The sequence below is a fragment of the Parambassis ranga genome, chromosome 21 (assembly GCF_900634625.1).
Source record: "Parambassis ranga chromosome 21, fParRan2.1, whole genome shotgun sequence".
NCBI classification, from domain to species: Eukaryota; Metazoa; Chordata; class Actinopteri; family Ambassidae; genus Parambassis; species Parambassis ranga.
The window spans coordinates 7,765,575-7,780,904 of record NC_041041.1 but is presented as its reverse complement, the minus strand read 5'-3'; the positions used below and the strand labels follow the sequence as shown (position 1 = coordinate 7,780,904).

Genomic DNA, 15,330 nt, shown 5'->3' with positions numbered 1-15,330 from the left:
AACACTACCTCCAAACTGGAGGAAACCTTCTGCTAGGTGAATGTGATATTACAGCTTCTCCTGGTCAGGATGCTGCTGCACACACTAAAGTATGTGTTAGCACAACAATGTGGGCGTTACATCTGCACTAGTAGCCCTGGATACAGTTTTGTAAGTAGGAGAAACAGGTGCTTTAAACTGGGACATCATTACAGTGCCACGTTAAGAGAAGATGGTAATTAAATGCTGTTGTGTTGAAATCTTGGCAGGGGTACATGTGTGTGTGTACTCTGTGTGTTGTGTGAGCTCTGGGGTAGTTGCTGCACTGCAGTGCAGTAAGGGGGTGAGGCATGGGGTCTTATATAAGATTTCCCTCTCAAATCAAAGGCATTAAAATGCAGTGCTGCTTTCTTCCTGTGTCCCCCTCTCTCCTCTTCCTCCTCCTCCTCTTCCTCACCACAGCCACATTAACAGTCATTTTACATGTTTTTGTCCCATTTCTTTCTTCTTCTGGAGTAACAATCGAGTAGATGGACGGCACCACATGTATGACGTTCTAATATCAGACATTTGTGTCGGCGGTAACTCTGCTGGTAGAGTTCACCTTTGACTGCATGAGCCTGCTTCTAAAGAGGAAAAACTTCATGCGTCTCTTATTCCCACTACACTCTACATGAGCAGTTTTCGGAACTAACAGTCTGTAGTAGGTCTGCATTTTAGCGCAAATCTCTGAAAAAGGATACGCCTTATCCCAGATCTATTGTTGCTGCAGCACCATCTGTCCCTTTTTATGCTATATCTCTTCTCCCCTAATCCCTGTCATATACACACACTCTAGAGCAGGACTCTTACCTCATAATGCTCCCTGGACTGGACGGACTTGAGTGAACTGATCCAGTCCTCCATCTCTTTTCTGTTTTCGGCACAGAGGATGAGCCTACGAAACGGAGTGATCACCTGGAGAGAGAGAGAGTGAGAAGGATGCGGGTGAGACAAAAGAGAGAGGCTTCTGGAGAGGGGGAATGTTTTCCAGTGTTGTGTCCTCCTCAACCCCACGGTGCCACTGAGAAGAAGGAGCGATCAGCTCCGGCTTTAAGGGAAAGAAAGGATGAGAAGCCGCCCTCCCTCTCCGTCCCTCTCTTTCTCTCTCTCTCTCATTAACTCTTGCTCACTCACACCTTCTTGAGTTAGTCTTTTGCCTCACTCCAGCATTTTCCTTCCCAACCCGCTCCCTCCTCTCTTTCGCAGCTCTTCATGCTGCTTTGAGGCAGATATGAGCTGACAGGCGAAGCCCCTCAGTAAAAGCTAAGAGCCTCTCTCTCTCTCTCTCTCTCTCTCTCTCTCTCTCACCCATGTTGCCTGATGTCCTCTCCCTGTTTGTATGTGTGTGTGTGTGTGTGTGTGTGTGTGTGTTTAAAGGACAGTCCCTGTAGACAACCCTACAGACATACAGCACCCTTTCAACACCTCATCACTTATTCATGTTCCCCATCTCTTCTTTTCTGCACCTCTTTCGAACTCATTGTGTCCTTATGTTATCCCTGTTTAAATGAGAGCGAAGTCATTGATCACATGCACATGAAAAGGAAACATTTCACCCATTTAACCCCTGACATTGAGAGTATTTTGCCAAAATTGCCACCTGAAAAAAACAGATTCAGTCTGTGTTAGTGCCAGCATGATGAGGCTAAACCTATAAGCACTAAAAAGCCAGAGTGCTAAAAAGCTTGTGTCTCCATCAGCAGGTCAGAGTGAGAACACAGTGTTTTCAAAACCAAACTGTGAGTAAATATCAGCCTTCTAATGATGCTGACTGAGCCTCTTCTAGAAAGTTTCAGCTGCAACTCTACCATATCTGATGCTACAGCTGTGGTGTGATGCTTGGTAGCCCTCTAAATGGCAGCATGTTGTACAGATACACATTGATTTGGAAAGGTTTCCCCCACTGAAGATCAGCTGTTAATAATCTAAATGTCATTTGAGTTGAGACATGGCAGATTCACATGGTATTCAGATCACAGATGACCTCTGTAATTATTACAAATAAGCAGAGGTTCCCAGGTAAAACTAATCCTGTGTGAAAGTAGGTTTTACTGGAATAACAGACGCTTCTTTCTCTGTTGTGGCTTGCAATAACCACAGTAGATACAGATTTCTATTCACTCAAATTCATATTTTAAGTACCCCTAAAAACAATCTGCATCAGCCTAAACACCCAGCTTTGTATTCCGGCACATAGTTTTTTATTTTGTTTCTGTCTCTCCTACAAAGTGTTCACTGAATTTTCAACGCACCACTTCCCACCATCATTTCAGGCTGTCTGTGGAGGTCCATTCTTTTCTTCAGTTACACCCATTTCAGCAATAATTGAATTGATGTGTGTCTGTGCAGCATGCTCAGCCTGCAGACTAAACACACATCCATCAGTCAAAGAAAAAAGAATGAAAGAACCCATCTCCTCTACAGGCCTGCCTTTGTCTGATCGTCAGGTCTGGACCAGCAGCACCTGTGGCTTTTACAAGGTGCGGAAAACAGCAGGTGCACATCACACACCCACATCACTGAGTGTGTGTGTGTGCATTGTGTGTGCCGGTGTGTAGGTTGAAGTGTTTAAGTTATATCTGCTGAAGCGCTGCTTTCTTTCTGCATGAAGGCCACTGTTGCCAGCCGACCATCTGTTCTATACACATGTTGCTGACAGACAATGTTCTGGTAGAACACTACATAATAAATGTTTATGCATTATTAACAGATAAGGACCAATCAATCTAGAAAACCAGACCATTACTAATGGATTCACATACTTATTCACATTTATTATGATAAATGTGGCTTGACTGCCTCCACACATGCAGCCTCAAAGATCCCAGCAGCAGGTTCATTTAAAATTGAAACTACCAAATTGTATACTTTATTTTTAAACATTAAGAATAGTACACAGGCCACACTGTGATTTTATAGATCCAGCAATTAACTCTCTGATCACCAAAACTACCTGGTGAGCTGACTTGTTAGCCAGAACGTATCAAAACACAAAAAGATAGTTGGATATTTCACTTTTCAATGTAAATGCATCATGTGTGATATTTATTTATGTCAGAAAGGGGTAAAAATGTCAAAGATAAATAAAAATGCACTAATAAAATTCTGTAGAAATCAAAAAATGTATGCAAAAAAGCATGTCTGACTCAATTCAGTGAGTACTCCTTTAGAGTAAAGTGAATATGACACAAAAGCACAATTGTGCAGTTTGCCGTGAACATTTAGCACACTGACTAATAATGCGACAGGAGGAAAGGGATGTAGAAACTGAATGGAGTTTGAAGGGTTAATAAAGAAAAATTAGCTGATCGCTTTAGCCCTAAATGGCCTTCTGACACCCAGTGCCTTGATCAATCACCTTAATTACTCTTGTGATCAATCTGTAATCAATATCTGGTTAAGGCTGAACAGAATGTCCTGTAAGAGAGGGACACAATAAAATCATATTGTCTGTACAACAATCACGGTTTTCTGTATGAACAGTTGTCGTTGTTGTGTGTGTGTGTGTGCTTATTGTCCTCTCTCTCTTACCACGCTAAAGCTAATCACATTAGCATTCTTCCCCCGTTTTTTTAAGTGGAGACGACAACAGCCAGATTACTGACAGGATTTCGTGAGTGTATTCACATGCTTGTGTGTGTGTGTTGGGGGGCATAATTGCACTTACCAATCAGCCTTTGACAATTTATTCATGCATGTACAACAAGTACAAGAGTAAATCTGCTGATCCTCCCTCTCTTTCTCTGTTTTCGGCCACTCAGTCTTGTGAGTTGTGTGTTTTTCTCAGCTATTAATCACAAATCATCTTCATTTTCCACCGGGAACTGTGAGGATTAGTGTGTGTGTGTGTGTGTGTGTGTGTGTGTGTGTGTACTTGCATGGGCAAATTGATCCCTTTGGACATAGATCATCCCGTCTTTCTGCTGGCATTCTGTCTGTCTCTGTATGCAGAGTAGTGATAAGATTGGTTGCCAGGGGAAACAGTAACGACTGTTTCCAAAAATGGCATCAAGGCATCCCTCAAGAGTGGAAAACCTCTGCTGATGACTGACCTTCTGAGCTGAATACATCACGTGTGTGTGTGTGCATGTGGGTGATAATAAGTGCAAACAAGAAGAGGCTCTTTGATCAGCTGAGCAATCGAGATGAGATCATGCTGTTATAAAGAGGAAACCACCAAAGATGAGCTTATAACGAGGGACACCAGTCATTTAGACACACACACGCACACACAAGCGAACACACACAGGCACAGGATTGGTGGCAGATGTTGTGTCCACGGAGACCTGCAGCGAAATAGCAAGGCAGGCGGAACAGAACTATTACAGCTGATTGCACTTAGACACACGCAGACACACACCTAAACCACTCGAGTGCACATTTCAAAGCTGATGCAAATTTCCTGGAGATTGATTTTATGGATGCAAAGCAAACAGTAATGAAGGAGCCAATCCAATAAGCCGCAGTGAGTCAGTAAAAGGGGCAGGGCTGAGCTCCGTCTCGCTCGCTCACTCACATGGACTCCAAGGTGCTCCCTGTCTGCACTACAACAGAAGCTTCATCATATGACCACACAACAGCTTCTCACCAACACACAGCTGCTCAAACACGTGCAAAGAAGGAGCAGCTGCTTGAAAACATTTTATAGGCACATTTTCCTGCATAAACACCTTTCATTCACCCCGATACATTAACATGTTTTGGGAAGCAGCTGCTGGTGAAACATTTACAGCAAAAGAGAAGCTGATACATGCTGAGCAATTCAACCTATAGTTGTTTATCAGCCTTTCCATAGAAGTGTATGTCCTATAGGATACAAGGACAAATGTGGCTGTAGCTAAATGTCTTGACTTTTAGTGTAGTTGTATTTTTACCAGAACTGTACACTATATATATAATACTATTAATGCTACTGGAGCTGATATGCACATCCTATATTGTACTCTATGTAAATAACTTTGATTTTATCACCGACTTATGTCATGATGGAAGGCACAGTGAGGTTCAGGGAACTTCACTGCGTATGACAGCACATGTTTTAATCTTAAATCAATGCTGTAATTAATTGATAATCCTAAAACACCAGCATGCACACACTACACGCACCACACTGATAATTACTTGTTCAAACTATTCGACTAAATCACACCAACCTGCACAGATGATGCCAGCAACATCACTCATCCTCAGACAGTCACTGCAATGCCTCCTCTGCAGCCCCTCTCTCCGCTCCCTCTCTCTCTCTCTCTCTCTCTCAGTCGTGATCGCACAACCTGTCCGATGAAGCCCGGTCTCCCCCTGTTGGTGTGTGTGACTGTGCTTTACAGAGAATCGCATGCGATTCCTTTATGTCTCACTGCTTCCTCACGGTGGTCTGTCCTGTCTTCATTTCCTCTTTCGTCCTCTGCACCTGTCTCCTCTCTCCCTCGGTGCTCGCTCTGACTCTACCCCTCGTTTTCTCTTTTTCCCCCCGAGGAGTATGAGTGCAGTCAACAGCGCTGTGACATCACTCCAGGATTTCCCCTGCTGCACTACCTTTTCCCCGTCTTTCCCTTCGCCATCTTAAGCTGTCCTCCAGTCAATCGTGACCAATAAATTCTTCAGCCTATTTTCATTAAGCTCTTCTATGACTTCTGTTTCTACATCCTTCCCTTCATCTGTTCTACTCCCTTCCTCTCCCCTCCTCTTCATCATCTCTAGTGGGATCACATCATGTTGGGACACGCACACTGTCACACACATGCTGCAGCAGACTAATGTAATCTTATTTATGAATATGGCTGCCATTAAGCCATGCCAGGCACTCAGTGAAGCGTTTGGAGGCGATACTAAAAATAGCCACGTGTCCTCCTCAGGGCACTTTTCTGCTGCCTGCCTCCTCCTCCTCCTTTCTTTTTATAGCAACAACCAGGGAGAGCAGAGACGTTTATAGAAAGGCGAAGGCACTACTCGCTCTTTCACTTTCTGTTTTCATCTCCACTGCTCATAATATCATCATCACCATATTCATTTCCCTCCAACTCCCACGCCTGCTCAGCTGCTCATTCTTTTCCCCTGAGCTAGCATCCATTCACAGCAACATCAGGTGTTTTCTTTCTATTCATAATGAATCACCGTCCTAAAAGGACAAATCCTATTTACTTGTAAACCCTGATGGATCTCCAGCTGAATGCAGAATAAGTGTGTGGGCTGCAGTCTGGTGTTCATTAAGGAGCATACATGCGAATCGCTGCTGTGCAAACAATGTGTCTCGCTGTAACATCTTAGAAAATAGGACCAGGGACTAATGCGGCAAAAAGGACACTCAGTCAGAAGACACGGCCCTGAATCGACGTCAGGGGGGCTGTTGACCTTCACAGGGAGTCACACATGTTTGAGAATCACAAACAAGGTTCCCATTTGGGACATAAGGGCAAAGTTGTAAATTAAAAAAAAAACACCATAAATGCTGTTTTAAGGCTGTATTTCCTCTATTCTCTATTTCGAAGCTTGGTAGACGCTATAGCCCGAAGGGTATGTGTCAGACTGTTTGTTGGTAGTAAACTTCTTGGTAATGTTTTGAAATTGTAAAGGTCAAATTCACATGTTTGTGTCACTTTCTTTTTCCCACTTCCAGTTGTAAAGTTAAGCTAAGCTAGGCTATCTGGCTGGTTCATGTTTAAAACTGTATTGGGCTATGCAGTTATGTACGTGTTTTAGTTGTGACTGTTGACTTATTTAGTTTTTTACAAATGCTACATGCTAACCGCTAGCTTTAAATGATTCTAAGCTGATTTTTTAAATTATAGTGATAGGTTGAAGTAATTCTAATAGTTCTGTGCTACTATCAGCCACACCAGGTTACTTCTGACTACCAAGGTCAGGTGGGAGGCACCAAACGTAACCGGACAAACCACACCCACGCCTTCAGGGGTTTATAAAAACAGACACAACAAACAGCATGATCATTATTGTTAAACAAAAAGGCTATAAAGCCACAGCTTATTGTTTTCAGAGATTAAATATAATCTATTCTGAAGGTAAATATGCTGAAAGCTCTTTAAGCCACAAACAGCTCAGCTTCATATTAAAACGCACTGTTCTACACATGCTCTGTGTTGAACAGTGCTTCTGCCTGTGATCGCACAGAGTGTGTGTGTGTGTGGGGGGGTGTTAGGAGCGTTGTATGCACTCACTGTGAAGCTGTTGTTAACATTCTTAGTGCTGGACTCTGCGACGCTGGCGTCCGATAGGTCCACCTCATCGAAGATAAGGGACTGCAGAGAAGACGAGGTACGAAGAAGAGGGAAGTCGCAGAGAGAGATAGAAGCAAACAACAAGAACAAGAGAGTCAGCCTTTGGACAAAATTTACAACACAACTTAGCTTATTGTTACATCTTTACTACAGCATGAAGACTGTGGTGATTGGCTGCGAGAGAAATGACCAGCAAAGCAGACCTAGAATGACCAGATGAGACTTCACACCTACAGGCTGAAAATAAGTGGCATGTAAAGGAAAGCATGAGGAACTGCAGGATTTCTTGACCCACACAAGTCACAGAGGGCATTATGCTAAGGCTGCGTAAGTCCAAACTTGCTAAATGACTGGTTGTGCTATTTTTATGATGGGGATTAAGGAAAAACCTCCCCTCATAAAAAAAAAACAGCTGCACCCTTAGAGGCTGGCTAGATTCATTTGTGGCATTTATGTCACAGATTGATAACCCTTTAACTGTTCTTCAGATGCCTCCATCCCTGCTATCTGCAGATCCTCATTAAAATGTCTGATAATATTAAATCTATGATCTTAATCTATAAACTGAAACTTCCTCCCTTGCCTACATGTGACATTTGAGATTTAATGTGTTTGGGTTGCAGTTTGTGACTTTATGTTGTAGAAATCATATTCTAAACATATTGATTACAACACAACAGCATAGGGAGGTTACGGAGAAGAACTGAAGAAACGTTCTGGTCAAGAATGAGGAGTTTAATTAACGTGGACCTTTTTAAGGATATCTCATTTTGTTCCACATTCACCTCAACACAGCTACATTGCAGTGAGGCCTTCCCTCATGTCTTTTGTTTTGTCTCTGCACTGAAATAAGAGCGGTGTGAACGACATCACAGCGAACGTTAATATGTTTTATCGAATTTCTGAGTGGTGGAGAAGCTGGAGCCAGACAGAGAGGAGAGCCAGAGTCTACAAACAGGAACATGATATCCTAACGGGGCTGCGATGCGTAAGGCACGCAGCTGAGCTCTTAGAGGACCGCCGGCCAAAAAACTGATGCCGTCAAAGGAATGCCCTCTGACTGTGTGTGTATGTGTGTGTGGGAGGAGTGAGCTGCTGCAGCTGTCAGAGGGAATGCCCAGTTAACGACACTCTGTTCGAGCCTGGCTGGAGAGGGATACCAGCCAACATTTACAATGTGTGTGTGTGTGTCTCAGCATCTCCACAGTCAGTATGTCTACAACTACATGCGTATAAAGAGGCGGCCAAGAGGGCCTAAGTATGAACAGCATGCCAACACATACTGTCCTCGTGTTACAGCGCTCTTGGCTGTAACATCACGTGTTTGCCCTGTCTCTTTCATTCACTACCCCAACAAACTAACATACACACACACACATGCACACTTGTAACTATCTGGAGGGAAGGCGTAATGAAAGCTGACAACGAATGGTGGACAAAGGCAAGCGCCCAGACCCTCTGTTATCCACAGATCCAGAGCTTAGCTCAGTGGCAGCATCTCAGCAACCTCCGTGAGACTCCTGTCCTTCCTCATCCAAAGCCTGCCCCTAAATTCAACCTCTGACTCAGGAATGGATGGATGGCCAAAGATGGGCTGCTATCCACAGACAAGTAAAAGCAGTCCTCTTTGCAAGTATCCAAACAAGAAAATTACTTATAACTTCTCATTCTGGGAACATTTTGTGACTCTTTTGTTATTATTTTGCACATCCTGGCACTTATTTTCAGTCGCAGCTTACTTCCTACAGAGGCTCTGCTGTCCGCTTACTAATACATCCATGACAGGAAGGAGAGGAGAGAAGCTGAGATGAGGCCTGCCTGATGGATCAATGAGGGAGGTCAGGCTTCTTAAGCACAGGGCAGCACAGCCAGCCAGGCCACCTTGGAGAGGATGGACAATGGGCACTTATCTATAGACATAAACATCATCTGGCCATGACAGAAAGAATTCTTTCACTTGTAATGTTTCCAGTATAATCCTTGCCATAACACACAAACAAAGATTCAGATTTTTGTTTCTCATTCTTTCAGCACGGCCATAGAGAGATCTTAGGATGAACAACACGCAGTGTAAAGCCATGAAAGCCTGAGCAATTATCTACGTGTGGCCTTACAGTCTCTACATGTGTGCTTTGCAGCCCAGCCTGCTGTTATCTCCATATTATATAATGCATTCATGTCATATAGCAGTATGAGGTCAGGAGTTTCAATCTCGGCTGTGGGAAGCATCAGCTTTCATTTGAATTGAATAAACAATATGCCATACACAAGAAAATATATAGTATTAACCCTCTGAACCCCAAAACCTGCCAGTGGGTTTGAAATGTTTACTCTAAAACAAAAACAGTAAGAACTGTCTGGATATTCAATGATCCTTGAAAGCAACACATCCTAAAATCTGATATTTTAGGGAGCCCATTATGTTCTACATGTCTTAATTTTAAAAAAATTACCAAAATTCTGCACCTCTTAGTACATGTAGGAAGCCATGATTGACTCACTTGTGACCAGCTGACATGATAAACATTCGGCTGTGTGAAAACACATCTCATATGGAGCTCCTTTTTATCCAGCTTGTGTTTATTTTAATGTATGTTTAACCTGAGTTATCCTGCACAAAGGTATGTGTGAGTTCTCTCTACCTTCAGCCATTATTGTGGTGTTTCCAAAGAAATGCAGGATTTTATATCGTTGTGAGCAACGAGCCCACACTGCCTGAAAATGAGTGAAAAACAACCAGAAACAGATTGGAGTTCAGTGGGTTAAACCCAATCTTGACCTGAGAGACCCATATATGCATGAATGCAGTGCTACACTGTTTATCTGAGTGGTTAAGCTGTCCTGGTGGTCTGGCCCCTGGCTGTGCTGTGCTGACCCGAATTCTCACTAGGCCTTCCTCAGATCCGCTGGCACCCAGAGGTGGAGGGGAACGCCGTGCGCCCGTCCAGCACACGGACAGTACCCGCCAGCACACGCGACTCCTGGACACTCTGCGCAGCGCCCGCTCCTGCCAGCGAGCCAAGGCACTGCCAGACTAGTGCGCGTGCAGACATACACACAGATAAACACACGTTCCAGACCAGGGAGGAAAGACATGTCAGCAAGAGTTCATAAGAACATTAAACAAAGGAAAAGAGAAAATTACACCGATGTTAAATCAATTTAGGTAATTTAGGTAATTTGTTTAAGCAGGTTTTCATTCACCTGGATGGGTCAGAAATAACAGTGAGGACCTGGTTTGCTTAGCTTAGCATAAAGACTGAGAACAAGTGGGAAACCCCATCGTCCAAAGTTAACAAAGTACACCTCATAAAGCTGACTAATTAACACAGCATCATTAGGGATGGGACCAGTTGCTAGGCAACCAGTGGTCCCCACACCAAGAGACAATCTGCTGCCAGTAAAACAGAGAACTATTTTGTTTTTTTGTAGAAATGTGATGTCAGATGACTTTTCTTACCTTTGGGAAAAGCTACAGTGTTCCAGGTGTTATAGTAGGCTAAGCTGACCTGATGCAGGCTTGGCTACATATTTATGTCCAAATCAGTTTTTTATATTATTTTATAAAACGGTCTGATTGTCTCTGGAATTCTAAAATGATCCTGTAAGGATTAGCTGAGAGAAATGAAGGATAAGTGAATTTGGATGCTGAAGAATTGACAGCATTCACCCGGCTCACCTGTGGCTCCTAGTGCAGCTGCAGAGGGATACACTGAGTAAACCTACCTTGGCATCTTTGGCGTAGTAGAGGGTTCGGCCTCTCAGTTTGAAGTAGCGTTTTTTCCACCTCTGGAACGAGCTCGTCTGTTTCAACAACAGTCCTTCCTTTATGCTCGTCTGCAGGGAGAACAGACCATTCAAATCAGAAACACAACCCTCTCACTCTCAGACACAGATCACCCTCTTGTACTTATCTACAGGAAACTGTCAAGATAAAAAGTGCCTACTGTTTATATGTGCATATGTGTGTGTGTGAATGTGAGGAGCAATTTTATGCATGGGAGACAAGGAATAGACCAAAAAGTGGGGAAGAAAGGAAACCCATTACACACACTATAAACACTCATCACTCACTCAACTGCTGGGCAGCTTCTGCTGCCTTGGGCATGTGGGACACTTGAACCATTCCAGCTAAAAACAAATATGTCTTCCAGCACACAAGTTCAAATATTTTGAGGAAGATTAATCAAAGTAAGTCGTTTATGTTTTCTTCTCCATTTGAAACATAAGAGAGGAAGAATGTATTTCACAATTTAATTTCAAATAGAGGTCCAATAATTGACCACACTATACAGAACCCAGAGCCTAAAGCCTCCAGGGTGAGCATGAAGGCCACAGCGGCACAGAACAACTCCCCTTTGAATATAACCATGAGCTGATCCAGGCTCACATACGGGGATTCCCCCTCCTACACACACCCAGCCGGTAAAGTGGGGCGAAAAAAAGGGGGATATAGGAAACATCATCTTCTATAATGTCCTCTCCCTTCTTCTATGTCCACTGTCATTATTTATATAATAATAATAAGTGCAAAAATGACACCAGGCATTGCAAAATAAAACAGTAAAATCAGGAAAAAGATAGCTATTTCACAGTGTTCCTTAAATCCTTGAATATAAAAGACAATATCATCAGAATATGCAGACAAATATAACCTTATATTCTGATAAATGATTCAAACTTTTTTTTCCACCACTGGAAACGATGGTGTGGTAAAATGTTTCACATCCTGATCATTTTAATTTAGTAAATTATTTTATCTAACAAATTCTATTTTTCTGATTTATGCCTTTATAACTATTATACATGTTTGGGATTAGATGTAAATATTAATTACATGTTTTTTTCTGGAGATAAAAGCTTTTTTCTGGTAAAATATATATAGAAAAGTTTTGTTAAGTTTGTACTTGGGAAGTTCAATGAGTCCAGTCCTCCTGTCCTCTGTTGAGTGCATGTGTCACACTGAATCAGTGTCCATGTGCGATGCAGTACAGACAGTCATCATCATTACAGCCACCATCATTTTGCACACATTAACACACACTGGACCTACAGAGCAAATACAGCCAGACGTGGAGCAGTAAAACACGTGCACACAGATGGAAATGCTGCACGGAGGAACATCGTTCTCTCTGGGCACACAGAGGAGAGGTGGGGCACATGCACACAAACACACACACGCAAAAGGCTATTTATAGCAAAGGAAGGCTGCTCTCTTAGGGGAGAATTACAAACAGACACAGAGGCCTGAAGCTGACATCCTGCCCACCAGCTGTGTCAACTTAAACACAGAAAACACTGCAGCAGAATACACACACACACACACAGGTATGTCACACTTGGTCAAACAAGCCGATCCTATTGATCACACACGATTCATTCAAGTACAATCAGGAAGTCCAATGAGTGTTTTTACAGTTTCTTTCTATGCTGAATGAAAGCAGTTAAAAAAGCAAACCCTGCTGGTAGGGCTGGGCGATACTGGCAAAAAAAAATTAATCACGATTAATTTGACGATCAATTGATAACAATTGCACTTAGATGTTTTTGACTCTAAACCACCACATTGTTCTAAAATGATACTGACAAATCATCAGTCAAGTTAACTACTTTATTATAACAGGTTAAGCTGGTAAGTAGTGATAAGGCACAAACCAGCCATGTTTGAAATATGTATTGATAAAAGATGCACAATGCACAAACTGCTTCAAAATAATAATGAAGCAAACATTTAAAGTAACTTTGTCCTTCATATGTTCTTATCTTAAGGTCACAAAGCAGTGCATATCAACATTAAAATGAAGAACAATGGTTTGATTGCCTAGCAACGGCAATCAAACTGATTAAACAGGACAAATGAGTCCAGAAAAGTCACATCAGTGGTTATTTCAAGTTAAAAAAATGTGTCTGTGAACCTGTGACTGGAATATGTCGCACACTAGTGCATGTTTTCACTCATACTGTAGAACAGCAGCAGAAAAAACAAACAAACAAACCGGACAATTCCACATTAAAATGTGTGTCTGTGCAAATCAACCTGTTACCTTCTTCCAGCACTTAGTTTGGTCGTAAGGAGCACAATGACTAAACGTATCGTGGATTGTCGGCTGAGTGGAATTCTTTCCAACATGTGCTGGAGGAGACTTTTATTAAAACAAACATCCAGTTATTATGGCAACAACCAACGCTCCATGCTTTCTCACCTAATGCATGTTGCGTATGCATGCGCGGCACTATACTACAGCTGTAGCCGGCGTTGTGGCCTCGTTGCACTTTCTTCGGCTTTCTTTGTGCACCGGCTTATGGTGACAGAAGTTGAACCTCTGTTAGGAACATGCTGCTCCGCATCATTTAACTGAATACCACTGCCTTCCTCCATTATTGTTATTGTGTGCTCACATGTGCGCTTGCGGGTGAGAGTACGTCGCACACAAAAATGCGTGACGAGACACTAATCGCTGTAATCGATAAGTGGCAAATATTAATAAGTGACAGTTTTTCTGGCGATTAATTGCACACGATATGATTTTGCACAGGCCTACCTGCTGGTGGGTTTTGGGGTTGTGAAGGTCTTTTTTTCATACCAAACTGAACTGATGTGAAAAACAACATGGTGTGTGCCACTTTTGAAAGGCATTTTGGTCCATCTAAACAGTACTCAGACTAGCAGGCAATTACTATTCTATGTTAGCCCGTGTGTATGTTTTCATTTATCTGGTCTGTTTTGACAGAAAGGGTGACTGAAGCGGGAAAAAACCCAACAGGAAGAGGACACACTGTGAATTCTCTGAAACAGCTGTGCACCTATGTCGATTCCCTGTTTTCCTTTACGTAGCCTGAAGAATAAATTCCTGCAGTGGATTAAGGTGAAATACCTCAAAGCTGACTTCCCTATAAGGCTTTAGCACGCATGTAACACAGGCATGGTGGGTGAAGTCATCTTCTTCATTTAGAGCTGCAGGGGGATCGGAGAATACTGCATTTAGGATCTCCTCTGGAGAACAAAACTGGTATTTATGAAGAACCATGAAGTGTTGTTAATTAATCTATGTATGAGTGTAAGCACCACATATTGTAGGCCCTAATTAGCTTTCATGGTAGGTCCAAGAAGAATAAAGAACACCTCATGACTGACTCAGAACAGAACTGCCAGCGTAATAAGACGAGGAGCTGAGCTGCACTATTCACCAGGCATAGAAAAAAATCCGAACCGTTCGATGCACGTGTCATGGTTCGGGGAGTGTGTTTTATGTTTTGTTTGGTTCAGGACACTTGCAGCAAGTAAAGGACGAGTGTTGCTTGGCAACTCTCGCTACATCTAGCGGCAAATTTAGCAACTTTCTGTGTTGACTTTTGGAGACTGACGTGGAAACCCGCATCATTCTGTAGTTACTGTCCTCAACAGGCAGCGGGTGCGACCCTGAACTCCTCCCCCGCCCCAAAGCACTGATAGGCGGTCAGTCTCACAGGAGCTTCGCACAGCAGTCTCAGCTGCAGTCAGAGCAGAGAGGAGACCCACACCACGCTGCGTCCAACAGTGTGCAAACGTGCCGCTGGTCCCATCATGGCTTACAGAGTGCACTGCAAATAGCGTATATCAAAATTAAATAGCAAAATTAACTATGCAATGATGTCATTTAGTGGGACAGCCAATAGCTACTTGTCTTACTGAGGAGTTGGCAACACTGGAGCATCTCTCTGAAGAACACAAGCACTGACAGAATGGAAACTTCAGAGGAGCAACAGCAGCAACACAATGTAATAACTGATTCTTAAATATAAAGGATAATTAGGCTATATATTTTATGCTGATCTATGGTGTTTCTAGAGTGTCAGAAAAGTAGAAAAAACCTCAACAACGTAAACCGAACCAAACCAAAAACCTCACGGCTTTAATTAGAATGAGAACAACAGCTTCTCTTGTGGTAATCGAGCTTTATTTGACTGGTTTTCATCCAAAGAGAAAATGTAACTTGCACGGTAGAAAAAAAATGACTCTGCTCTTGTTGGACATTCTATTTTCTATTTTGTTCCTCCTTAGCCTCCATAGTTCCTTTCCTTGTCTTCATCTCCT

General features: G+C 42.8%; 1 protein-coding gene across 8 annotated transcripts in view; it reads right to left on the bottom strand.

Annotated features, from left to right (window-relative positions):
* dgkh (diacylglycerol kinase, eta) overlaps positions 1-15,330 on the bottom strand; it is a 46,179-nt gene that overhangs the window by 22,671 nt on the left and 8,178 nt on the right. For 7 of the 8 annotated variants that reach the window (XM_028393072.1, XM_028393076.1, XM_028393070.1 and 4 more), the window contains exons 3-5: positions 10,983-11,093; positions 7,197-7,277; positions 832-936 (exon numbers count right to left, since the gene is read on the bottom strand). In XM_028393072.1, coding sequence (XP_028248873.1) covers positions 832-936; positions 7,197-7,277; positions 10,983-11,093 — 297 coding nt within the window. Of the gene's footprint in view, positions 1-831; positions 937-5,174; positions 5,707-7,196; positions 7,278-10,982; positions 11,094-15,330 lie in introns of those variants that run through there. The other variant, XM_028393078.1, reaches the window with a different exon arrangement.